Source organism: Cynoglossus semilaevis, chromosome 20 (genome assembly GCF_000523025.1).
Source record: "Cynoglossus semilaevis isolate Cse_v1.0 chromosome 20, Cse_v1.0, whole genome shotgun sequence".
In the NCBI taxonomy this organism is placed as follows: Eukaryota; Metazoa; Chordata; class Actinopteri; order Pleuronectiformes; family Cynoglossidae; genus Cynoglossus; species Cynoglossus semilaevis.
In genome coordinates, this window is record NC_024326.1 from 8,952,423 (window position 1) to 8,977,883 (window position 25,461).

Genomic DNA, 25,461 nt, shown 5'->3' on the forward strand with positions numbered 1-25,461 from the left:
CTGATACAATTCCATATCTGATGTACAGAACCATCAAGAACAACCTGGCTGATCTGAAGGACAACGTGGACGAAACACTTCAAAAGGAATTCAGCAGAATATCAGAAAAGGGTAGGATTCACTTAAAAAAAATTATGAGGTAGATTTCAACAGTAACGCTAATACAAGTCCAAACTGTGTTTCTGCAAAATTGCAGTGGTTTCACTAAAGGAGAGCAGTACCGATGGAAAGAAGCAAGTTAATCCCAGCATTTCTGAGAAGACTAAAGGTATTTTACATGTTTTCAGTGGTTGAAATGTCAACATTGTCTTCTGGGGTGTTGCCTAATGTTGCTAATTTCAAATGTTCAGCAGCAAAACGAACACAGGTTGAGGTACCATTCAACCTAGAACCAAAGACCAGAGCTGACTTTCTTTACTGTGAGTAAAATCACTTCATTGACTATAATATACTTCAGTACTATATCCTTATTTTACTATTATTCTGCACAGTGCTTTGAACACGGGTCAAAAGGTTGCAAGACAAAACAAAACATCAAGACTTAAATCTAAACTTGTTGCAAAACTTCATTTTAAATCGCTTTTTTAAATTTCTAAATTGTAGAATTTTTTTTTAAATATACAAAATCCAATTTAAAGTCTATTTCTTTTACATGTCTTTGCCATATTCTGTAATAAATTAGGAGCTGGGTCTTGGTCTTCAATCTACAATTATATATATACACATGTATGTATACATACATACATGTATATATACACATGTGTATATAAACATGTTTATATATATATACACACATGTGTATATATATATATATATATTTTTTTTTTTCTAATATAAATGCGTCACTTTTCCTTCTTTATTTAGATTACAACGACATAGGCTTCGATCAGAATACAGCCAATCCTTATCTGAGCTTCTCCAACGGTCAGCGAGAGGTGACCACGCATTTAGAGCCTCAGCCTTACCCAGATCACCCAGACCGCTTCACCAGCTGGGCTCAGGTTCTGTGCCGGGCTGGGATGGCCGGACGCTGTTACTGGGAGGTGGAGTGGAGCGGTAAAGGAGGAGTTTCCATCGGCGTGTGCTACAAGAATATCAGCCGGAACAGAGGAGGCAGTGACAGCAAAATCGGACACAACACCAAATCCTGGAGTCTGGACTGCTCTCACTCGATCTGTTCATTTCAGCACAACAAGGAGAGTGTGAGCATCGCAACCCCGAGCAGCAATAGGATTGGTGTTTATCTGGACTTCAGAGGAGGGGCGTTGTCTTTCTACAGTGTTTCCGACACCATGGTTTTACTGCAGAAGATCAAGACCACGTTCAACCAGCCTGTGTACCCGGGGTTTTGGGTGGGATTGGGTTCGACCCTGAAGCTGCGTTCTCTTTAGATTTCCATACGGGCAATTCAAGAGCAGCGCACTATAAAGACTTAATTTTCAATGCAAAGGAAGAAAAACAAAGGTTAGTGCTCAATGCTCAGATTTATTAACCCATGACAGCCTGGAGCAGGTGCAGCACTTTGGACTTTAGATCTTATTGAAGGCAGCTACATCTACACTCTGGACCTGCAGCAGAAGACAAAGAAAGGGACATATCCAATGTAATTGTAACATTATCATTCTTAAGAAATTTATTGTTCACTAACCCCATGTCATTACTAAAATAAAGCCTTAAATGCCACACCAATGTGATTATTTATAATTAAATCAGTTGCTTGACACAACAAATAATACTTACAAAGTCCTCAAACTTGGTGATCTCCTCCTCCAGGATGTCGGTGCCAACTTTGTCATCCTCCACCACACAGTTTATCTGCAGCTTCTTGATGCCGTAGCCAACTGGGACCAGTTTGGACGCTCCCCACAGAAGCCCATCCATCTGCACTGAACGCACGTGCTCCTCCAGTTTACCCATATCGGTCTCATCATCCCACTGGAGACAAAACAAAAATACATTTAAAAAAAATAAAAATAATTATAATAAATGTGGATTTTACAGGACTCTATAGGAGTTTAAAAATTAATTCAATTTAATTTTTACAGCTAATGTTTAGTTTATTTCAGCCAAGATCTGTTTCTAATGAGTGTTACTGCCATTAATTACACCACTAAAGGAAAGACAATTATTGATCCACTTTAGGAGGTTTTAACACGTACAGGTTTAACATCCAACAGGATGGAGGACTTGGCGATGAGGGCAGGTTTCTTGGCTTTCTTGGCAGCGTAGGCTGCCAGACGCTCCTGCTTGAGGCGCTCGGCCGCCTCGTTGTCTTCATCACTGCCAAACAAGTCAATGTCATCATCATCCTCCTCCTCATCATCACCATTTTCTACTTTGGCTGGAGCTGCCTTCACTGGTGTAGCCTGTAGAACACAATACAATAACAGTGAGCTGCTCAGAAGGCAAAGCTGTTGTTCTCCCACTTCTAGAATTGTATGTACGCCTGAAGGGTGGATTAACTGTTGTGGTGTAGCTGCAACCCAAAGGTGTTAAAGTGTTATTTCTGATACAAAACAGGTGAATATCAAGTATCTTGTCTTGAATTTCCCTGAGCTATGAAACTAGACAACTGGACTTTCTCAAGTTTCTCTAAGAGGTATCAGCTCTCTTCCAAACTGAATAAGAATCCTGTCCAGAGAACTCCAGTCCAGTTGTCTCCATCTACTCTACTGAGTATGTAAGTATGACACTAAGGTACATCAGAAAATTTTAAGAGAGTTGTCATAATTTCAAAATATGGTTACAACAGCTTAAACAAATCACAGCCAACATCAAACATTTATCACACGTGAATGGAAATCTGTCAAAATTATTTTAGGTTTTCCAAAGGGATCTGACCCATGCATTTTCCCCAAAACAGAAAAAACTATTTTGAATAAACTGGACTTTAGTCAAGTATCTGTATATTTGTAGCTTGCTGTTCTGTTGTATTTGTTTTTTAACACATACTTTGCAGATTAATACATAAAGAAAAATACCTTAGCACAGGGAACAGCTACTGGTGTGGGGGTCTTCTCCAGCACAGCTACTCTGGTCTCCAGCTTCAGCAGTGCTGCCCTCATATCCTCCACCACTGACAAGAAAATCAGAGTTATTTTGCTCCCAAGCCAAATGGCTAAAAAAAAAACAATAAGAAAAATACCTTTATGCAGGGTCTGGTTCTCCAACTCCAAGCTCTTCATGCGTGAAACCAGCTCGTGGTCTACTGAAGCATGTAAAGATGACTGAGAAAAGACCAAGACAAATGTTATTAGTGCCAAGTGACACTGAAGGGCTAGAAGGGAAAAGAAGAAAAGACCTGACATTGAGGTCTGGGGTGACACAACAAACTGTGATAATTTACAATCAGTGGTGAAAGCCATGCAAGGCAAATAAAAAAAATCCACACAAAATGAATAAAAAAAAACAAAACCCTCCATGCAGCGATTAAGGAATCTTATATTGTGTCTACTTAAAGATCATTATTAGATAAATGAAATTAACATCAATATCATTTTTTTCATACAAAAACAACGTACATACAATAGATTACAGATGGACATTTGGGAAAAGATAAGCTAACTGACTCAATTAAAGTGAAAAAGTCAAAGTGAACTACTAGTCATTGTGACACAGCACACCACTGCACACAGCAAAATGTGACCTCTACATTCTACCCATCACAAAGTGAGCGGGGGGTGGGGGGTAGCTTAACGCAGTATGTGGGGACGGTGCCATGCTCACAGCACCTCAGTGGTAACTTGGCAGCTGGTGGACTCGAACCTGAGACCTTCCAGACCCAAGTCTACTTCCTTAACCACCAAGAGACCACTGCCCCAGAGTGAATGTAGTTTTGATCTAGTAGCAAAACCACAATTGTTTTTTTTTTCAGGTGGGCAGATGTTCACTTTGAAAATGTTCCACTTTCTATATGTCAGTCTGAGTAACCAAAAATAAATAAATAAATAAATAAACTAAAAAAAAATTAATCAGTTCACCCACTTGTTAACCTTGTTATTATGCTTTTCCCATATATCACACTACATCCTTAAATTAATATAAACAGAAATTAAATAATTAGCATCAACTATCACCTTGGATTGTATTTTAATCATAACCAACACTTCACTGGGATTATTTCGACACAGACACACCTGTCAGCAGCTGTGTTTATGACACAGATGAAACAAATACAGGCTGATAATGGTGGCAGTGGACAAGGCTGTGAAAACAGGCCACAGCAGCAGCTGCTACAACAAGCACTAGCAGCTCTCAGCCTGTACACAGCAAAGCTGAAGGACTTACATTTCTGTGCTGCCGTTTGTGCTGGCGCCCTTTGGCCTGCTGCAGGGCCGATTTCACCTGCATCAGGTTGTGTACAATATTACAGAGGAGGGGAGGGGAAAAAACAAAAACAAAGGAAAGAAGACCAGAAAAAGTTTTTTTCAAAGGCAGACCTCATAGCTCCACTTCATACTAGTCATCATTTCTTTTAACATTGTGTGCCAAAAAACAAATACATAATCAGGTATTTACGATTTACTAAACGAGACCCTAATAGGACCACAGTGTAATTATTTGTAAGGGTTATTGGTAAATATATAAAAAATATATAATTTTAATATTATTTGCACCATCTGTAAAATGCAATATTTTGGTTGCATTCTACAGTTTTGATATAACTGGAGTTACAGCAGTGAAAAAAAGAAGCATCGAGAAAACACAGCCAAGAGCTAGCCACCTTCACTGTCTGTAACCACTGAGTCTCACGTACACAAACTCTGGTTTGTACAGTCAAGCCAACACTGATCTGCAGCTCGTTCATAATTTAGTACTTACTCCGTTAAGGGACTGCTGGATATTCTGTCTGGATTTAGCAATGTCCTGCAGGATGGCATTAGCATCTTTGTCCTAAGGCATGTGTGGGTGAAGCAGTGATGAGGCAGCAGTAGTAGGAAAAGACAGAGAAAGGCATGCAGAACAGACAGCAGGATGGCCCACTCAGACCCCCAGCGTACAGGAGGGGCAGTGGTTCAAGTGTTAAATGATCTGAGAGGGGTCTAGCAGACAGATGGCCGACAAAAACTCAAGGTTATCGCCATTTGCTCTAAGATTCCGCAATATTGAAGTTAAACAGGTGTTGGCAGGAGCATGATAAAGGTAGGAGAAAAGGTAAAGGACCAACAGGGCTTCACCATTTTAAATATTGGTGTCCACATACAACTTTAACATGGAAGTAATGCCCTTGATTTACACAATGTGTATTCAAATGTTCACAACTTAACAGAAGGACAGACATCCTGACCTCTCACAGTACCACTGCTATAATCAAGAGGCTTAACTTAGATGCAAACAGCTGCTCTGAGCTGCCAAGCACTGTAGCAATGATGTAACTGAAGCTAAAACCAACAGGCCGCTGAGTGACGGGGACCTGTGCAGCCGTTGGGAGAAAGCGTGAGTTCAGGAGAAGTCACGCAGATAAACAACAAGTAATGGAGAATTTAAAAAAATACTGGAGTAAAAGAGTTTCGATTTTTCTTTTACCTGTTGCTGCTGTGGTGTGGCAGGTCCATTCACTCCCTCGTAGAAACGTCTTTCGGCATCATCAAATCGTTGTTTGTCGAACCAGATGTTGTCTGCGGCGAGGCACTGGAGTCCACTCATTTTGGTGCTGAGGTGAAGAATGACAATGATTTAAGACCATGCAAAAGTCCAATATAACAAATCACTTTTTTAAGTTTACATCAAATCAGAGACGGAATTACGTTTAGGACAATACAGTCACAAACTGAAACATGGGGAAAAGCAGGACAGCGCAGAGGAACAGATATGTACAGCACCACAAGCTCACATAAGAATGTTAAGAACTCCAATATATGGTTTCTGTCACTGATTGTCCTTTAGTACAACGACAAAGCCCAAAATTAAATTAGGGGTATTTATGAGGATAAAAATGTATCAAAGCTGAAAAATATTGACCAACCTTGAAAGCCTTGAAAAAAAGTTTCACACTCATTGGAATTGTAAGAAAGCAGAAACTGATTACCCAGGTCATTGCTAATCTTCCCTCTATTTCAGCAGATAATTAAAATTTTTTTTTTAAATAATTAAAACAAATTATACACAATACATCACAACTGGGAAAAGACAAACAAAAATGCTGACAAAACAACAAATAAAATAATTATGTATTACAAAAAAAAACACACGTTAGATCTCTCTCTCATTCCCTTTCCCATACTTGTCCCATTTGGGCCTGCTTTCAGTCTCAGAGAAGCCTCTCTTCCTCTGGTGTGGCCCCCTGGTGCCTTTTGACCCCTGCTCGGTCTCAGAAGAGGTGCGGTTGCGTCCTCTGCTGGACTGACGGTGAGGGGTTCCAGAGGCCTTCACTGTGGTAACAGCTGGGCCATGGTCCTGCTGCTGAGCATGGCCACGCCTGGAGTTGAAGGTCCAGGAGCCTCTGGTGTTGGGACTCCGTGGAGAGGATGACAGCGGTCCGTTGTTGTTAGACGTCAGCCGACGTTGATAGTTGTTTTCAGCTTGATCATACGAGCTGCGGTTGTACCAGACACCCTCCACCTGCATGGCCTGGACAACGGGGCTTCGACCGTAAGCGTTGTTGGCATCCAAGGAGGAGCTCAGCCATTCCTCTTCAGCACCAGAACTCTGGCTCTCCGACTGGGACAGACGTGTACGTCTCCTCAGCCTCCCAAACTGGATGTTGTCTCCGCTTATGATGCTCCTCTCAAAAGTGGGAGCATTTCCCTGCCTTGAGGCACTGCCTGGAACATGTGGTGGAGGGGGTCCTTTCTCCATTTCTCTATTAAAAGGGTTTGCTTTAAATGCACTCAGAAATCAGATTCAAGTAGAGAACATAAAAGCAACAGGTGGAATGTGTAGCATTAGATTATAGTGAAGAAAAAAAACAAAACATCACCAACAGCCACCATCTGATGCCAATGTGGTCCTTAAAATGACAAAAGTTGATCAAAAGCCATGCTCCTAATGTTAATCTCGATTTACAGAGGTGCAGGTTTAAACTCTACTAGTTCGGACAAGTCAGCACAAACTGACACGTCGAACACAGGACAACATTTGTTTTTTCAGATTTCCCAATTAAATATTGATCAACTTCACATTGGACTTTGAAAAAGCAAAGTCAAAACAACAAGGCAAATCAACACACAAAGAAACAATCTTTAACATCATTAACACAAAAACCTTGAGGAAATATTAAAGATTTAGCTGTTTTGATTGGCAAATAAATACATCTATGGCAAATAAAATAAAAAATAAAATTGTAACATATATTTAAAAAAAAAACTACTTTACTACAAGGCTGTAAAATTAATTGTGACTGTCAAAACACAGAAAACACAGCAGGCCAAAGAGCACAAAGCATTTAATAACATCTTGAATAAAGTAATTAAAAAAATAAACACACACAAACCATTTACAGCAGTAAAGCAAAACTATCTAAAGATGGAGTTAACTCAAAACTGAGGCAAAATATTTTTTGAATAACTAAAAAACTGAGAACAATATTGTAAACTGAGAACAAATGTTCATATTAACTCCCTTAAAAAATTCAAGATAACCTAAATAATTTTACCCAACTGATTTAATATATTTTACTGTATATACAGTATATACAACACCCCCTGGAGGCCGCAAGAGGGAGCTACGTGGTTTCAGTTCAATGACACCACCACCTGAACTTCTGCATTCTTCTATAATTATACAAGCAATTCAAAAACTAACAGCAATAAAATTAATGCATTAGTTTCAAGTGCATCTAAAACAGCCACTACTACAACTCTGTAATAAAACCAAAGCAAGTTGCACGAGATAAGCAAAAGCAGCTCCAGACTTACCTTTTGATTAAAAAGACAGATGTCTAACGTACAACACAAATTAATGCAACATTTAAAAACAAAATACGAGTTTAATATTTCAAACACCACATGGGCAAGAAACACCTGGGTAAATTATACATTTAAGAATATCACAGTGAAGGAGCTGAAAAGAGGCGGATTTACCGCATGTGATATTATTAAAAAGGTTTTGTTTTTACACAGTGGAACAAATGAATAAATTGTGAGCAAAAGCCGTTTTAAAAACCTTGATCAAGTGGAGCTTTAACGTCAACAATCAGGTAAAAAGTGACCAAGTTTTTTGACATGACAGCCCACCTCCAACTTTTAGTTGAGCACGTGGCGGTGAAAATGTAAACTTATAAAAACCGCTCAAACTTCGTCTACAAGCAGTTACACTAATTGTATTGTCATACAGTCAGAAAATAAAAGTTATGGCTTCTTACTGTTGGTTTATTTCGACGTTTTTCGACCTTGTGTCCTTTCTTTGGCGTGCTGCCTCACCGTACTCCGAAGGCAGAAGAGAACTGGCATTAGCGGGTCGTGTTCATTCTCTGCTGGCGGAGGGGTGTCACGATACCTTCTAGGCTCCTAAATGGATTATTTTTGCCGTACTAAATACATAAAATATACAATATACATCCTTATAATAATATATTTACACAATATTTAATCTTTTTAGCTAAAATACTTAAAAATATTTGTATAAACGCGTGTTGACGTTGCACCTTAAGAATGGTATGGTCCGCTCAAATGAGGACTTCATGTCCCATGACCACTGAGTAAACTGTAGTTGTTGAAGCTGTTCAGCGATCTTTTCGGATATTAATCTGTACATGTGATATAACCTGATAATCTTAGTTTTTTTCACATAAAAAGAATATCCAATAAAAAATACAGTATAAACAGTATATATGTATTTATTAATGTTGGCGATACTGGGTCATAGTTGTTGTTTCTGCTTATTTTTGCAGTTTATGTGATTTATTTGATGCTTTTTCTTTGAAATAGAATTACTATAATTCTATAATTCTATTATATAACTTTTATAATAATTGTAAATATTATTATAATAATTATAATACTAATAATTATTATATTAATATGATATAAGTATGCATTTATGTTGATTTCTAATTATTTTGAAAATAGTAAATAAAATGATTAATTAATACTGGTGACAATTACTTAGTTTTCTTTAATTGTTATGTCACTGCAGTAATACACAGCCTGAAATAAGAATTCCTCTCCTCGAAGCTTTGTCCCAGTTTTTTTTAGTCTGTCTACCTCAAAGCCAAAACATCCTTGATGCTGCTCAGGTATAAAATTAGAATCTGGCCCATAAACAAAGGCATTGACTGAACACGGCCAGGCTGAGTTGTCAAAGCCAATTTAGTTTTTGAACCGTTAACATAAAGAAAATAAGGTGTAAGGATATTGATTGTTTGGTTGTTTTTTTTAAAGAAATAACATTAGACACGGACTGCATGGTATGCAACTTTCATATGTGTTAGCCATGGTGCAACTGTTTCTAATGTTTAAGAGATAGAACCTCAGCCAAGTTTGGTATTAATAATGTAACTTGGCATTATGGATATTATCTTTGGTAGTAGTAAATTCTGTGTAATACTTGTCTTACATTTTGAAGACTCTGTGCTCCATAAAATTGAATCCCTAGATCACACAGGCTATAACAGCCTTATTTAAATGCAAACAAGCAGTGTGTTTGAGAAAGTGAGCCATTAGCACACAGACATCAATCGCAGTTTGCAAAGCTTTTGTTAAAAAGTGACATTGAATGGAAAGACCATACTGCAGTACTGACATCCTGAATAACATCCTGGAAAATGTTTGTTTTAAAAATATTTCTCACACACGGATAGAAATTAGTGTTTGGTCCAGGGGAAAATAACTTTTAATTATCTAAAATTAAAGCTCAAGTTAGAGGAAGAAAATATGATGATTATTTTTATCACATGAATCTTTTTGTAGGAAAAAACTCAGTTGAGCAATTCCTGCCATACTACTTCCTGCCAGACCACTATTTGATAACTTGAGGGTTGATTAAAAATATAATACAACAGAGCAATACTGCATTATTTAAATCGAAAAACTACAACAAACTAATCCCACAAAGCCAATAGATATACTCTGTTGCATAATTTAAAAAACAACAAAACAAAACATTTGATTTGTACAAGTTTTTTAAATAAAGCTGCACAGGCAGGAAGACAAGCAGACAGAGAAATGATAGTGTCAAGAGAGAAAGATGCAGAGATGATAGAAAGAGATAGCAAGAGAGAAAGAGAGAGAGCGAGAGAGAGAGAGAGAGATGTGTATATACCACTGCTGCCATCCACACAACCTTCATTCCATCCTGAGGCTGTGAAGTCGAAGCCACCTCTGAAGAAACCAAGGGAAACCCATATCTATCCAGTGTTGGACGGAAATGAAGTGGACTGATAAGAAAGTGGAAATGTGTTTTAAGAATCTGCTGGGACCAGGGCAGAAATTAATTCTTCTGATCTATTTTGTCCATCTGTGGCACCGACCTGTGGTGAGTGTTTATTCATTTCAGTAAGGCTGTGCAGATCTGCACATCTAGGACAAACTATGAGGCAGAAGCAGTGACTAACAGCAGTAAGATATGTCAAAAGATATTTTCATTTGTAGTTTGAAGAATATCTATTTACAGAGCGTCTTCCTAATTACATCAGGATCATTAGTAGGCATCCTTCAATGGCTTTCTTGGCACACACAGTAGACATTTTCCAATAATTTCCTCATTACTACTGGAGCTGATTGGTCGTGAGATTTGTCAGCATCCCATCATGATGAAATATTAAAGACAGGTTTGTCAGTGCTCGTAGGCACCGGTTTGCTGAACTCCAGCAGGTTTAAAAAATTCAGATAGCTTTAGGGAAACTGGCGGTTAATGTCATTACTGCCTGTGTGTGTCACTGCCACTGCCTTCTCGTGTCTCCTTGACAAATGGTTTGGTTTGGTCCCCACCCCTCCATCCCTGCTGTTGTCAAACAAAGTCAACCAAACTTGAATGTTTCCTGATTTTTTCTTCATTCCTGACTTTCTTTTTCTCCTGTTTTAGGCTGAGGCCATTCACCCAGACTGTGCCATTATATCCCAGCACCTGAGGGCTCGGGACAACTGCAGTCAGATGAGGAGGAGTGAGAGTCAGAACCACAGCCACCACACTGGTGAGTTCACGGGTCGTGATGCTGTGCAGAAACAGACATTACAAGATGGGAATAATGGCACCAGCAAAAAAAGTGTTACACACCGTTACAACAACAAGAAAGGACGCCACCAGGCTGGCCATCCAGTTGGCTACTCCCCTAAAGATTCTTTCAAAAAAAAAGTTAAAACAACAGCTGATGTGAAGGGAACCAAACCAAGTAGAAACAGTCTTGACTTTGAGGTCTATATGATGTTTATAATAGCAAACAGTCGAGAAATGAAATAAAATATTAAATGGGCGTTTGATGAGTTAAACATTAAAACCAGTGTAAATGCTCTGTGGCTAAAAGGTTCCAGACAGTGTAGACCTTTAACAGACTATTGGCCATTTCAACCAACCAGCCAATAACAATTACATTAACTGAACGCTGCTTCTCTCCTCAGACTGCGTGTCCTGGGATGTATCTGTTCTCTGTTTGACTGTGACCTTTTAGTGCCCTGCTGCTCTCCATCGGTCACTGTTCATTCATCTGATGCAAACCAAGACTTAACTTCATGTCTGAGCTCTGTTTACATATATGCACCAATATATTATATATTTCTAATTTATATAGTCCTCCAGCCAGGTATATCTATAATTCTTTTTTCGGTTGACGCAGCTGGAAACATAACTCCCTTTGTCCCCAGGGATCAAGAAAGTTTGTCTTATGCTGATTCAGAAGAAGTGTGATGAAATAAACAACGGCCTCAGCAGAAACAGTCACTGACATCCTACTGAGTGAATCGGAAGAATCCTAATTTTAGCTACAGAAAAATGTGTCAGTAAAATCACTTCAGGCCTTTTAATTTTTTTTTTTTTTTTAACTTTCTGGAAACTTGAGTGAGACTGAGAAGTTTTAACTTCTTTTTCCAGAGAAGAACATTTTTCTCACTTTACCCTTTGGCACAATTACCAGAAAAATGTAATGAATCCATTGCTTTTCTCTTTTTCTATGGAGAATTATTACATCCTTCCATTTGTCATCAGGTCTCTCTGTCTTCTGTATCAGGAAACAGAACAGAATAACAATGATGTGGAAACTCACAAGCGCAGGACAGACAGAAGACATCTCTGCTGTGTGTTTTTACATGAAACACTTTGACACCAGTCTATCCACAGAAACATGACAGGAAGGAATTAGTTCCACTGGACTTTAGTGTAAAGAAATGTCATCTTAACCAAATTTATATGGTCCACACGGAGAGTATTTTCTGTTATGTCACATGATAAGAACCATGTATCTACATTATCAGTTTGAGTTTAGTCAAGCAAGATGCTGATTTGACGTTTTATTTTCTGACATATTTGAAAAATGCTGTTTTTGTACTTTTCCTTTTACTTTAGGGTGCAAAACAGAATGGGACGAGATTGGCTGTTGGCTGAGAGCTGAAGTCGGGCAGGTGCTCAACGTATCCTGCTCTGAAGTTTTTCACCATTTCTCCAGCACTCAAGGTCTGTCGCTGCCCACTTAGACGATACACAAAAAATATATAATAAAACAATCCTCATATAAATAACACGTATTCTTAATAATACATTGTAAAAACCAGTCATATACTCTAAGAATGCTGTGGGATATATCAAAGTGGAAAAAGAAAATTCTCAACAGTCATAGGATGAGCCAGCACTTCGGATTGATTTAAATATTAATGAGGCAAGTGCTTAAAAGTGCTGGTGTTAGAGAAGTCTCTATGTCACCGTCTAATATCCTCATAATAAAGTTCAAATCAATAAACCTTTTTTTCTCAGATTTATTTTTAGTTTATCATTACCTAAATTTTACAGTGGTGTGCATATACTTTTCATCTTCTTTGCTCTGTAGTGGTTGCTGATTAGTTCCTGGGCACTGGAGCATTTTTTATGTCAAGCTAATAATTATGTCATAAAATGACCCTATGGAAAAAAACAACAACATATTTTGCTGCTGTTGCAGGTTCATGCTGGCCACTTAACAATATTAAACCAGTAACTACCACTCTCATAATTAAATCTATGATGATCACACATCACTTTCTATATTTAACATTCAGGTTCAGCTATTAAAAAAATAACTTAAATGTCAAGGAAAAATCAACCAATGAGAACATCCAATTTAATTATCTATGGTTTTAAATGTAACCTTGAGGGTAATGTAATATACAGACAAGATCAACAGAGGAACAAGCTGTGCTGTGATGGATGATGTCATCGTAACAGGGTCATTAAGAGAGAGTAAGGTTAGAAACATTTTGTAATAATTGCTTCTTTTGCAAAGCCTGATGGGAATCCTGGCTCATTATGGCCTTAAATGTAGATCAGCCAGCAGCCATCAGGGGCAGCTGACAGGGTTCAAACTCTGAACATTCCTGTTTGCTCAGCTCAAAGGCCTCAGAGAAAAGTCCCTGTTGAGCATTTTTCATTCTTTGTCCAAACAATTGTACCACAGTATGACTACAGCCTGCATGTATCACGGAGAACATGTGACTTTAACTGTCCCAAAGACAGAGGAGGACAGCTGTCTCCTGACACCTGCTGTTCACAAACACACAGAGGAGAATCAGGAGTAATGGGGAAAATGTTCAATAAAGGAAATGGATAGTAAGGAAAGATAATTTCCTGTCATGTCTATAAAAATATTTCTATCTGAGCTTATGTGTGGATGATTTTAACAGTCTTCAATACTTCCCAAAACTCTCAGAATACGTCAAACAATAACAACAGTGTGATGTGAGAAATCTAACATATATACACATACTGTATATATATAGATTTTAATAATTAAAGAACGCTTCATTTTTTTCAGGTAAACACACTTTTAGACCACTCTAAACAGGAAATAGAAATGATCAAATTCTGCCTTATTTAATATTTTCCCCTAAGGTGTAGTGGTAACTGTCCTGGGCCGGTGCCTTAGGTCGGTGTGTTTACTGAAAAAACAAACAAACAAAAAAAAAAAAAACGGTTAAACCGATAAAATTGCACCTTAAATATAAATGTCTCTCTGAGGAATTTTCAAAACGTGTCATGTTTATCTCTCTGCTGTTGACACCTGCCTCAGGCTATGTTTACAGGAATTGCACTGCCGACGGCTGGTCGGAAATGTATCCACCGTATGAGGACGCCTGTGCCTTCAGTGATGACAGCGGCCCTGATGCTGAGGTACACCTCATGCCCCCTCTCTGTAAGGGCTGGTTTTACATCAAGACACAGAGATGTGTTTACGTTTTGCCAACAACAGCACACTGGACTCATCGTGTACAATAGAAGAAAATGACTGTTTTGACAAAGGTTGTGGGTTTGAGTCCCACCCAAATCCAAAATGTAATGTTTATGTGTTTTTCTCTCTGCATCCACAGACAAACTACCTCTCTATGTTCAGGCAGGTTTACAGTGTGGGCTACGCCACTTCGCTGATCTCCCTCATTACAGCCATAGTCGTTTTGACAGCATTCAGGTACGATAGTGAAGATGACGTACATTTGAACCCAACCGACAACCAAAATATTCAAATGTTTAGTTCAGTAAAAACTTGTAGGATTTTAAAAAGAAGAATTGTCAGTTTGTACAGCATATATTTATCCAAACTTGAGGTTCATTAACAAAGATTAGCTTTTTGCCTCTTCCCATTTGTTTCGCCCTGGGCTTCCAGAAAGTTCCGTTGCACCAGAAACTACATCCACATCAACCTGTTCTCCTCCTTCATCCTAAGAGCCAGTGCAGTTTTCATCAAAGACGCGGTGCTGTTTGCTGATGAGACGTTGGACCATTGCTTTATGTCCACAGTGAGACTCAAGTGATGAATTATCTGCTGTTTAATCACAAATATTCAATATTTAAGTCCAGTTATTGTTTTTTTCTCGTGATACCGCAATGAAACCCGAAGTCTGAATTCAAATTTTAAGATTTGTGAGGATAGCCGACAACAATCTCTGTTTCTTTGTGTCCTTTTCTAGACAGCCTGCAAGTCAGCCGTGGCTTTCTTCCAGTTCAGTATTCTTGCAAATTACTTCTGGCTGCTGGTGGAGGGCATGTATCTGCAGACGCTGCTCGCCCTGACATTTGTCTCCCAGAGGAAATACTTCTGGTGGTACATCCTGATTGGATGGGGTGAGTGAGGAGATAAATAAATAGATAGAGATAAAACAAAACACTCAAATGAACAACTGCTTATAAAGTACGTGTCGAGTAGACATTTTCACAAGTCCATAAAAAAGCCAACAGGAAAGAAAGGATAAATAGATCACAAGGACCCAGGCTAACAGTGTAAAAGACAGACAACCAGAACCAGGACGTGTTGAAGAAAGGTCACAGGTTCTGGACAAGCCATGACAATGAAGGACATTCTATTCTATTCTAAACTCTCCTCCATCACATTGTAGTATAATAGTATATGTGAAGAGAGTAATTGCTCAATGGCAATTCTATTTGCACTTTTAAAACGGTTCCAAATTAGCACCCCCATCGGTAATGAAGTGGTAAATGACAGATTTATGTTCTGCTGTTGCAGGGATGCCTTCAACCATCCTCATTGGATGGGTGTTAACGAGATTCTTTTACGATGACAGAGGGTGAGATGCATGTCATTAGTACTGCAAATACCACATAAAAATTCTGTTAATTCTAATTAATGTGTGTCTGAAGAGCCAGGACTTTGTGGTACTTTAATGGCTGGTACTTTCATGTGTTGAAGATGATTGTAAGTCAGTTTTTATCTTGGCTGTGACTGCAGTTGCTGGGACGACACGGACAGCGTTGGGATTTGGTGGATTATTAAAGGACCAATCACAGTCTCACTGCTGGTGAGTGGAAAAGTGAGAAATTAAGATTTTAAAATCTGGCCAGTTTATGGACAGCCAATAAACCTGTAGGTTTGTTTGGCAGCTTCACCTTTTAGCAGGTTTTCAATTAGATTTTCTGAAATATCTTTTAAACAGCTGTGCCTTTAATTAACTCTTAATTAAATCCCCCCCAGGTCAACATAGTCATTTTCATCAATGTGATCAGGATTCTGGTGCAGAAGCTGAAGTCTTCAGCCATGACCAGCAACAATGACACTGGGCATTTTATGTAAGTCATAAAGAAACATTTTAAATAACCTTATTGGTTATGTGGTATTTTCGACCACATAAGGAATTCATGAATTAAAAGAATATATGAGCTTCACAGTGACAAGGAATGTCAAACTGTTTTCATATTTTTTCTAAAAGGAAAGCATGGATTTGCTGTGATGTCAAAAATGTATTGTATGAAAAAAGTCTTTTGTTTTTACTTGAGTGACTTTTACACAGTCAGCAAGAAAATATGAAAACAACAACAAACCACTAACAACGTGAATATGTTGACAATGGAGCAGCACAAAAATAGCATCTGACACCAGAAATAGAATCTGCCTTTAAACACAGTGGGAGAGCATTGGATGTCTGCCTGATTAATGAAGACACTGTGCGGTGACCTCTCTGACCTTTCTGGTCATCTCAGATCCAAAACAAAATGTACATGTTTCCGGCTTGAAGTTACGTCATTATAATGTTTCTCAGTTAACGTAAATACTGCATTTTTTAACTTCAGAGTTTAAAGGACAACTACTGTCAGTACAGTATGTTACTATTTTCCCACATCCGTAGGAGACTGGCTAAATCCACACTGTTCCTCATCCCTCTGTTTGGGATGCACTACACTGTGTTTGCCTTCCTGCCTGAGAACACGGGTGTGATGGCCAGACTTTACATCGAACTGGGACTGGGATCTTTCCAGGTAAAACCACAGCAGTAAGGAGTCTACAGACATGGAAATAACTCCATGAACATGCATTACCTGTCGATGCAAGGTTTTACTGTAAACTGTATTTCAGAGGTAATGATTTCATTTCATTACAGGAATCAAATCTCTTAGAAACATATAAAGAACTATATAAATATTTACATTTGGATTTTATTATTATTAGATTATTATTTGTATTTTTTATAATATGACACATATTACATGTTTAATGACCAATTGTTAGATGCATAAATGTAGTTTTATACCTGCTACAAAAATTCACATTTCTACTAAATTAAGTGAAAATAAATCAACATAAATTTGTATTTTTTTTCTTCAAATTTTTGACTGCAACCATTTCTCCCTCTTGTGTTACAGGGGTTTGTTGTGGCCCTGCTTTACTGCTTCATGAATGGAGAGGTAATAAATAATACAAAAAATAATGCAATGCTAAAACTTGCTTCTAAATCCTCTTCATAGAACATGTTGGGAAGGCAGAGATGAAGTGTGTTTATACAGTAATAACATGTAGTAAAAGGTGATGAGAACTCATTTCCACATCAAGAATCATGCTCTCTTTTCTGGGTGGTTCTGACCTGTCTTTTTTTATAGGTCCAAACAGAGCTGAAGAAGTGGCTCTGGAACTGTCACAATCAAAGTTATTTGTCTCCAGCTAAAAGAAGCATCACTCACAATACAAGCCAACAAAGACTTCAGAAGACCTCCCTCTAGTGGCAATGTCTCGTCATTATGATTTAACAGACAATTGAGTTATAAAATCAGTACAGTATAATGGAAGAGAGAAAATCTAACAACGTACAGTACTTCAGAGTGACTCAAACAACGTGTCAGCATGCAGCAACACCTCGCCTGTTAAAACCTATTGTTAAGATAATGAAGCTGTGTTTCTTAACTGAAACACTATGGCCTTAGAAATGATCAACATGACGCAGTGACGTAGCGACGCAGTGGAGAAGAAAATCACCAAAAAGTGAAGTTTACAGTGTAAATAATCAGCAACTGCGCTGTACTGCAGTCAAAGTCGACCTTTCACCTCAAATCGAAGGAGCTTCTCCAGTGTTGATGCTCAGACTTTTAACATGGGGTCTGATTGAATTCCAGTTAAGTGCAAGACTTTCTTTTTCTTTTTTTTTGCCAGATTTGAGACTGAATTCCAGATAGACCTAGTCTGCACTTATTCGGGGTACATTGTGATTGTGTGAGGGGTGAGGGCTGAGGAAGCAAATCTGTAGTATGTGTGTAAGGAGTATATAATGCAAAGTACACCTTCTTTTGATGTACATTTTAGCTCAAGTTATTCATGTATGCACTTATTCTGGAAAAAAGACTTGTTTTTGTTTTTTTCTTAAATGGCATTTCAATCAAACCATTGACCTTCCTTTAAGACAACCAATTACAGGGGCACATAATTGTTGATAACTATAAAAGTACTTCCTCCACTAGACTAATAGTATATGATTTAAACAGGATCAACATTGACATCACAAAATGACCCTCTAGTCCTGCACAACAACTTGCCACAGATAGATTTATTTATTTTTTTCTTCTTTCAAATATACACCAAGTGGGACATGAATGTTGGACACCACCTTAACACACGACGCACTGTCACGGTTGAAGCAAACGGATGAAACTTTACACTGTCACATTTAAATTAGCCTACTTACAGTGTTTCACATGCGCACAGAGCACTGTCTTCCCAGCTTTAACACACACCCACACACACACACACACACTCGCACTGTGAACTGCTACGTGAACATTTACAAAAACTAGGTCACAAACATCACAGGCCTTCATCAAGAGGTTCTCCTGTGTACCAAAAATATACAGTGTATTGTTATGTAGATATATATATTTATATTCAGGAAAAAGACATCATTTGTACACCATGGCAAAGTCACAGCAGGCAGAGTTTCAGAGCAGCTGAGCAACAATGGTACATTCAAATATTCATTTGCAATTCAGAGTAAATTGTAGTATAATTGTACTACAAACTTAACACCAAACAAATAAATTGGCTCAAGAAGCAAACATGTGAAAGAAATGGCATTTACACACAGAGAATACTCACATTTAGGAAAAAAAGTAATAACATGAGCAGCTGGTAAATATGTTCAAATACAAATGAGAGCTTCAAGAACAACGGGCATAAGGGAACCAGCTTGAATTTTAGTGACTTTTAATGAAAGATAAGGGAAATAAACCCTAGAGCTGAAGAATATCTGAGACGAGTACATTTTAAATTATAGCCACAGAATATTTTGCAGGTTTAACATTGGCAGTAACTCTATAATATACTCCTGTTTACTTCAATTTAGAAGTAGAACCTGTAGCCAGCATTTTAAAAGAAACTGCAGTTTCTGCAGAGTCAAACGAGCAATTAAAGAATTCAAATTAATTTTCAAGACAACCCACGCCCCCCCCCCAAAAAAGTCACAACCAAATCACTAGTTAAAGTGCTTAACTGCTTTTCAGAATAACGTATATGCTTCTCTGCAAACACTTTTTTTGTTTTTTGAGCAAAATCACAAACCATGTAGGTTACTGAAGCTGTGCTGATACCTTGTGGTCCACACATGTACAGCAAGACACGGTCACATTAGGAGTTTTTTTTAGTCCTCTTTAATCAAAGAGGGAAAAAAACTGTAACAGCTTTGAGACATGGTCGTTTCCATCTGAGTCGAGTTCAGACTCAGAGTGACAGCTGGTGATACAAGACCTGAGCAGCAGCAAAACACAAGTGTGTCTTTAACTGCTACTAACCTCCACCTACTCAGGTATGTTTCTCATTAAAAAAACAACAACACATTTATCTTACCATACATCCTAATAAACTTTGAGATAACTATTTCAGTTTAATGTTTTTTTTGTTTGTTTGTTTGTTTGTTTGTTTTTTTCAGAATAAAAGACTGTGCTACACATCCCTCTCCGTCACCTGGTATGGCACTACATTTGACCCAGAAGGTCGACGCTATTGAAATTGCACAATTAGAACACAGTGAATACGTGAGTACTGTACATCGGATCATTTCATGAAAGTACTGGAAAATAAATATACATCACTATATATACGTATATATATGTCACAAAGTCACCAGTTCATTGTTTAACCTCACTACAATCTTGATGATGATACAAAAAATAAATATCTTGGATAAATAAGGAGGAAACAACACATCTGGCACCCTTCATTTTGCAGTTTTGCAGTCATATATTATTATACCCTAATAATCTCATCACCCGTACTATTATTGTTTCGTTTGTTTTGTTTGTGCACACACCGAAGAGCAGAATCAGCAAATTGACAAAAAAAAAAAAACCCAAAACAACAAAAAACAAACAAAACAGGGATTGTCAAGAGCTGTCACATTAAAGCATCGTCATCTCAGTGTTGAACCTGTTAACTCAAGTGCTAAAGTGAGATGAAACGCAAAAGAAAAAGAAAAAAAAGGAATATATATATATAAATGACAGAGACTCGTGTAAAATGTGTAGCTAAAATAAAACAACAGGACTTTACATTTTTATGTAAAAACACACACAGAGCTGCGTACATTCATAATCAGACTGAAGGCTGTGATTTCTCTATGGATAAACGTAGTGGCGGTTCCTCACTAACTAGGCACTTTGGAACACGAGAGGGAGACGCTTCATCTCCACGTCTAGAATGAGGAGCGGTTGAACACGACACAACGGCTTCAAAACAATCCCATCATACTGAAGAGAAGAGAAGAGCGCGGAGAGGCTCTGATTATCACTAGCCTACGAATACACACCGCTGACGTCGACACAACTGCTACACGTACTAGTATTTACTACATGGCACATACACCGTTTAAATTCACAGTCATGACGAAGTCTGAAGAGTACATTTTTTTAAGACCTGTGTCGCAACATCAGGATATAGTTTATACCGATGCCTTTTACATTCTTTTTGTTTTTTGTTTTGTTAATTCCCTCTTTGCACTGAATACCGTCTTTAATATGAGGATTTTTCTGAGGCCAAAGTACTTGACGTTTCACAGTAATGTCATGGAGTAAATATGTCACCCAAATGAATTAATCTCCTATCTGTCAGTGTGTTTGACAGAATGTTTCCTTGTAAAGAAGTGCTATTTGAAACTATTTTTTTTTAAGTAGAGGGAGAGAGAGATGGGTGAGAGGGGGGAGAGGGATAGAGAGCTTGGGCAGGATACCTTCTCTGAAAATCTACAGATTTGGACTCCAGTTCCTTTTGTTTGAAAAGGTCGTTACAATACTGTGTATCACAAACAGGAAAGAAACAAAATAACTAATAAATGCAGATCTAGTCACTAAAACTAACTATTTACAAAGTTCATAAGTTGTTTAAATTTCTATTTTGACATACTCTGTACGCTATGGCTCATTGTTGAAAAAAAAAATAAGATGAAACTTTTTTTTTAACCATGAGCATTTGTACAAGCAAGGCTAACATTTGGCTGACATGTTTTTTGTTTGTTTGTTTGTTTTTTTAACTTTGGATTGTTTTGAAAATAGATCCAGTCTGGCATCACGTATGGCACTTTAAATCACACACATTTTACACCAACAGCCAAATATGACCCCACAATTTAAATTACGCTTATTATTATTTTTTCAGCATTTAGCATTTCTCCTGGCACATTTTAAATATTAATAAATAAACAAAAACAACCAAAATACTAGCAGAAATGTCAGAATCCACTTCTTCCCTTTCTGTTTAGACGAGGTCGGATTCATATTGTGGTTGTTGAAAAAATACGACTTTTATCATTTGATACAAAAGTCAAAGACTTATATCCAACTCTAAAGTTAAATTATGCATTAATTATATTTGTTTATATTAAATATATCCAACTATAGTTGAAATATTAATAAAAAAGTTGAAATTATGAAATGAACCATGTAACCTCAGAACAATTTAGTAAATACATTTAGAAATACTGCCATTTTTTAATTTAAAAGATTAGGGGCCACTTTGGTCTGTTGTGATTGGTCAGGATGTACATTAGTGGAACGGCACCTCAGCATTAACTCCGTCTGGTCAGACGCTCAGGTCGGGAGGCTGATGTTGGCGTTCTCCGCCAGTGGGCTGGACATGCGTATCTGGGAGCTGCTCTTGCTGAGGATGGACAACTGAGTCCCGCCGTTCACACCACTGCTGGCCAACGAAGGATGCCTCTGCTGCTTCAGGTCCACAGCAAAGTACCGGTTCACGGTCCAGCTGCGCCATTTCCTCTTGATCTCTGACTGCACCTTCAGGGAGAAACTTCACAAGGTCAATTTTAATGTACTTTAGGCTGTAGCTGCTCCATGAAAAGGTACAATGCACTAAAGATCGGCGAGGAAGGCAAACTGGTTCACCTGTAGTGGAGTGATTCCAACTTTTTATTTTCACTAATTATTATCGCAGAGAAGTTATTGTAATGACAAACGAATAAATGTAAGCAGAAATTGCAGGACCTCAGGAAATGAAAGAATAGAGGAAATAAACAAAACAATTAAGCAGTGTGAAAAGGGTCAAAAAACAAGTTCCAGGAGTCGTGAGCCGCATTTGCTTCTGGTGCACATCTGCTGGTTAATTGAGCAACAGTGACATTTACAGTAAGTAATCCTCGCATTTATACAGTAAATCGTGTGTGTCCGTACATATAGTGTGTCTGTACATGTGTATATAGTATATATGTGTGTATATATATATGTGTGTGTGTGTGTTTAAATACAGTATATATAGTAAATAGCATGTGGGTCTGTTTTGGCAGCTTACCTCTCCATTGAGGAAACAGTAAAGAACTGCTACCACAAAGCCCTGAAGGAGAATAAAAAATTATACTGGCTTAAAAAAAAAAACACATTCAAATTTAAAAGACTAGTTTGTTGGGGGTTTTTTTTGTTTGTTTTACCTGGAATGATCCCAGTCCCAGTTCAAAAACCAGCCTCTCCCTCTTGCTGACGTCTTCAGGTGAAAAGGCGAACACAGTGTAGTGAATTCCAAAGAGAGGAATGAGCAGGAGGGTGGAGCGAGCCAGACGCCTGTGTGCACACATACACACATCACACGACTTAGGAGATGTGGTAAAATCTCTGGATTTAAAATAATCACCTTAACGATGATGATAATAGATAGGTGAGTGTTATCCCAAAGATTACGAGTTAGTGTTCAATCAGTTAAAAGTTACCAAAGAATAGTGACAGATCACCTGAATAGAAAAATCATATGAGATTTATTTTATTTCAAATGCTCATAAAAAAATCTCACAGTTGCAAAACAAATGCCTGTTTTGGTTAAATTAATCCCTCTGTAAATTTGAAGTCAGATCTGAGCTGAAGAGACTAGAACTGTTGGTGCTTCAAACGTTCAACAGACGCTAGTATCGGTTCTGACAACACTGTTGTACAAATGGAACACAGCACAGACAGTACAGATGAACCCCTACTGTAGTGACGCAGACGACTGACAACAGTGTTTTACAGTGGGAGTCCAACAGGTACAACAAGTGAACTGCAGACGAGACATTTGTACAAGTTTCATCTGAGAAAAAGGTTAGTAAATAAAAACAGAATGAACCAATGACTTCACACTGGTAAAGTCATGTGATGCTGAGGTTAGACACAGGGCGAGGGTTAGTGAGATGAGGTGTTAGTGTCAAACATCAACAGGGTCAAAAATGCAATACTAACTACAAACTAATACATGTAACAAATGAATTCAATTTTCAATTTTCAGATTTATGCCTTGCAATACGTAGCTCCACGTCCTCTCAGGGGGAGCGAGCCTTACTTTGGGAACGATCAGCACAGATGTGCCAAAAATAGCAAAAAGAATAAAAAGAAGATTGCTAGTTGTTTTTAGCAATACTATTTACTCTCTGACCCCGGTTCTGATACAGGACATAGATGTGAATATGTGAGAGAAGGACAACAAGGATGAAGGTGAAGAGACCATAAAGACCACACCTGGAGAAAAACATACACACATCACAGAAGAACAAACACACACGCACACAGGCACACACTTACAGTGTGATGGTGGATAACTCTGACATCCTGCACGAATGCTGAACAGCCTGTGTGGGCTCACTGAAGCATTTCTGAGCACAGCTGCTACACAGCACAAAAGACAGTACAACAATACAACAAAGACTGGTCTTTAGGGACACAGACGCACATAATCTGACACAACATACACACGCACGCACGCACACACATGCACACCTTCACACTCGGTCAGGCATGTACACGTGTAAGCAAAAGATGACATTTACTTTATCCACGGGGCGTTTAAATAACACTGCTCTGTGGGAACAGAGGAGACGTGAACTCATCGTCACTACATTTGTAGTTAACAGGATACAAGTCGGACAGAGCGAGTGAATGCAGAGATTTTGGGGGTTAAAAAATTTTAAAAAAAGAAAGAAAAATGAAGCGAAATAACATAATACGTACAATGAGCTAATTAGCCTAAAAGGCTAATTCAATTTCATTTGAACAAAGAACAGAGATATATATTTAGCAATAGTGTTGCTTTTAGTAATATATATCACATCTGGACGGCCATTTTACTGTGTACACCTGTTTGAACTCTTTGTCAAGTAAATCATTCTGTGTAAAATTAGTTATTTTGTAAAAAAAAAAGTGGCAACATTTAAAGTACAAGGTCGTTATTTGAAAACGATTTCATCAACAGGTTGATGTTTAGCCAATTATATCACTAAAATGTAACATACACGGTCTGGCTGTGGTCGATCTGTAGGTCGAGGGTTTTAAGTACTTTGACAGATCGTTACTACAAGGGAATTTAGCCAGAAGAGAAGGTAAAACTTGATCCTGGTTATTAGATTAAAAACATCACATTATATACCGAGGCACACACTGGCTGTCACACACACACACACACTGACGCACCTAAAACAAGTGTGACACAGCTCAGACCTTTGTCTGTTACTTACAGATAAATGCTTGATTCGTTCCCTCCGATGTCAGGTGACTGCAGCTTCTGCACCAGGATTATTATAATTCCAATGAAGAGGACGAAATTAATCTGAGGGGGGAAAAAAATAACAAAAACAAAACAAAAAAACCCCAGTTTTAAACCGTTTCAAGTCGAGTTATATTGATTGTAGAAATTGATAACCAAGAAAGTCATCAGTGTCGTATCTTACCATGATAGAGGCCACAACAGGTCCCTTGATCACCCACCAGAGGGCAGTGTGCTCGTTTGTATCCCAGCATCTGCAACGCAATGGAGACAGAGGCAATTTTGGTGTTGGTTGTGTTATGTATTGTGATTTCACTCACAGACTGTTGTGTAATAAGAGTCAATCAAACAGGTATAAGTGAAGTTACAAATAAATATAAATAAATCAGAAGCAGAGAGAATCTGTTGCCAATAAAGCAGCTGAGACTCACCCTGTGTTGTGGAAATGAAGTCTCAGAACAGCCCAGACAGTCACACAAACGGTGGGAGTCCCTGTCATGGTCACAGACAGAACATTTGACATACAGTATTTATATTTGATTTTGAATATAAACATTGCAACAGTTCATTGAAATAACAAAATATCCAGTGGAGATCAGATGAAACTACAACACTGGTAAAATACAGTA

The 25,461-nt window shown here is 38.1% G+C and overlaps 4 protein-coding genes across 14 annotated transcripts in view; 2 read left to right on the forward strand and 2 right to left on the reverse strand.

The window, feature by feature from the left end:
- LOC103396402 (E3 ubiquitin/ISG15 ligase TRIM25-like) overlaps positions 1-1,391 on the forward strand; it is a 3,721-nt gene extending 2,330 nt beyond the window's left edge. The window contains 4 exon segments of the mRNA XM_025066119.1: positions 1-111; positions 197-268; positions 351-419; positions 865-1,391. Coding sequence (XP_024921887.1) covers positions 1-111; positions 197-268; positions 351-419; positions 865-1,391 — 779 coding nt within the window.
- Positions 1,392-1,465: 74 nt separating this feature from the next.
- eef1da (eukaryotic translation elongation factor 1 delta a (guanine nucleotide exchange protein)) lies at positions 1,466-8,452 on the reverse strand. Of its 6 annotated transcripts, none has more exons than XM_025066114.1 (10): positions 8,303-8,399; positions 7,857-7,879; positions 6,224-6,802; positions 5,527-5,653; positions 4,288-4,344; positions 3,146-3,227; positions 2,982-3,076; positions 2,160-2,366; positions 1,741-1,935; positions 1,466-1,568 (listed from the first exon to the last, which is right to left on the reverse strand). In XM_025066114.1, the coding sequence occupies exons 3-10, from the start codon at positions 6,796-6,798 to the stop codon at positions 1,530-1,532; spliced, it is 1,377 nt and encodes a 458-aa protein (XP_024921882.1). In that variant the 5' UTR covers positions 6,799-6,802; positions 7,857-7,879; positions 8,303-8,399; the 3' UTR covers positions 1,466-1,529. The 6 variants fall into 6 exon arrangements, with proteins under 6 accessions (XP_024921882.1, XP_008332690.1, XP_024921885.1 ...); XM_008334468.3 differs by having other exon boundaries at positions 6,224-6,818; positions 8,303-8,383; XM_025066117.1 differs by lacking the exon at positions 4,288-4,344 and having other exon boundaries at positions 8,303-8,400.
- Positions 8,453-10,791: 2,339 nt separating this feature from the next.
- On the forward strand, positions 10,792-19,639 carry ghrhra (growth hormone releasing hormone receptor a). Its single transcript, XM_025052438.1, is given in 14 exon segments — positions 10,792-10,806; positions 10,963-11,071; positions 12,436-12,543; positions 14,129-14,229; positions 14,427-14,524; positions 14,720-14,852; positions 15,024-15,177; positions 15,578-15,638; positions 15,800-15,869; positions 16,043-16,137; positions 16,695-16,824; positions 17,209-17,250; positions 17,443-17,519; positions 17,521-19,639. Coding segments are annotated over 14 exon segments (1,257 nt in total). The 3' UTR covers positions 17,585-19,639.
- adcyap1r1a (adenylate cyclase activating polypeptide 1a (pituitary) receptor type I) overlaps positions 19,424-25,461 on the reverse strand; it is a 19,932-nt gene continuing 13,894 nt past the window's right edge. For 2 of the 6 annotated variants that reach the window (XM_017042530.2, XM_025052382.1), the window contains 7 exons: positions 25,264-25,324; positions 25,017-25,086; positions 24,804-24,895; positions 23,875-23,958; positions 22,758-22,887; positions 22,622-22,663; positions 19,424-22,123 (listed from right to left, as the gene is read on the reverse strand). In XM_017042530.2, the coding sequence (XP_016898019.1) occupies positions 21,899-22,123; positions 22,622-22,663; positions 22,758-22,887; positions 23,875-23,958; positions 24,804-24,895; positions 25,017-25,086; positions 25,264-25,324 (704 nt within the window). In that variant the 3' untranslated portion in view covers positions 19,424-21,898. The remainder of the gene's footprint in view (positions 22,124-22,621; positions 22,664-22,757; positions 22,888-23,874; positions 23,959-24,803; positions 24,896-25,016; positions 25,087-25,263; positions 25,325-25,461) is intronic. The other 4 variants (XM_008334475.3, XM_025052380.1, XM_017042531.2 and 1 more) reach the window with 4 other exon arrangements.

Bases quoted from the DNA above. Each gene is read 5' to 3' on its own strand.
- eef1da (XM_025066114.1), bottom strand. From the start codon at position 6,798: ATGGAGAAAGGACCCCCTCCACCACATGTTCCAGGCAGTGCCTCAAGG. The intron at 5,654-6,223 runs GTATGGGAAAGG...TCTTCACCTCAG, and splicing joins AGCAGGCCCAAATGGGACAA to CACCAAAATGAGTGGACTCC. The intron at 1,936-2,159 runs GTACGTGTTAAA...TTTTGTCTCCAG, and splicing joins TCCTGTTGGATGTTAAACCT to TGGGATGATGAGACCGATAT.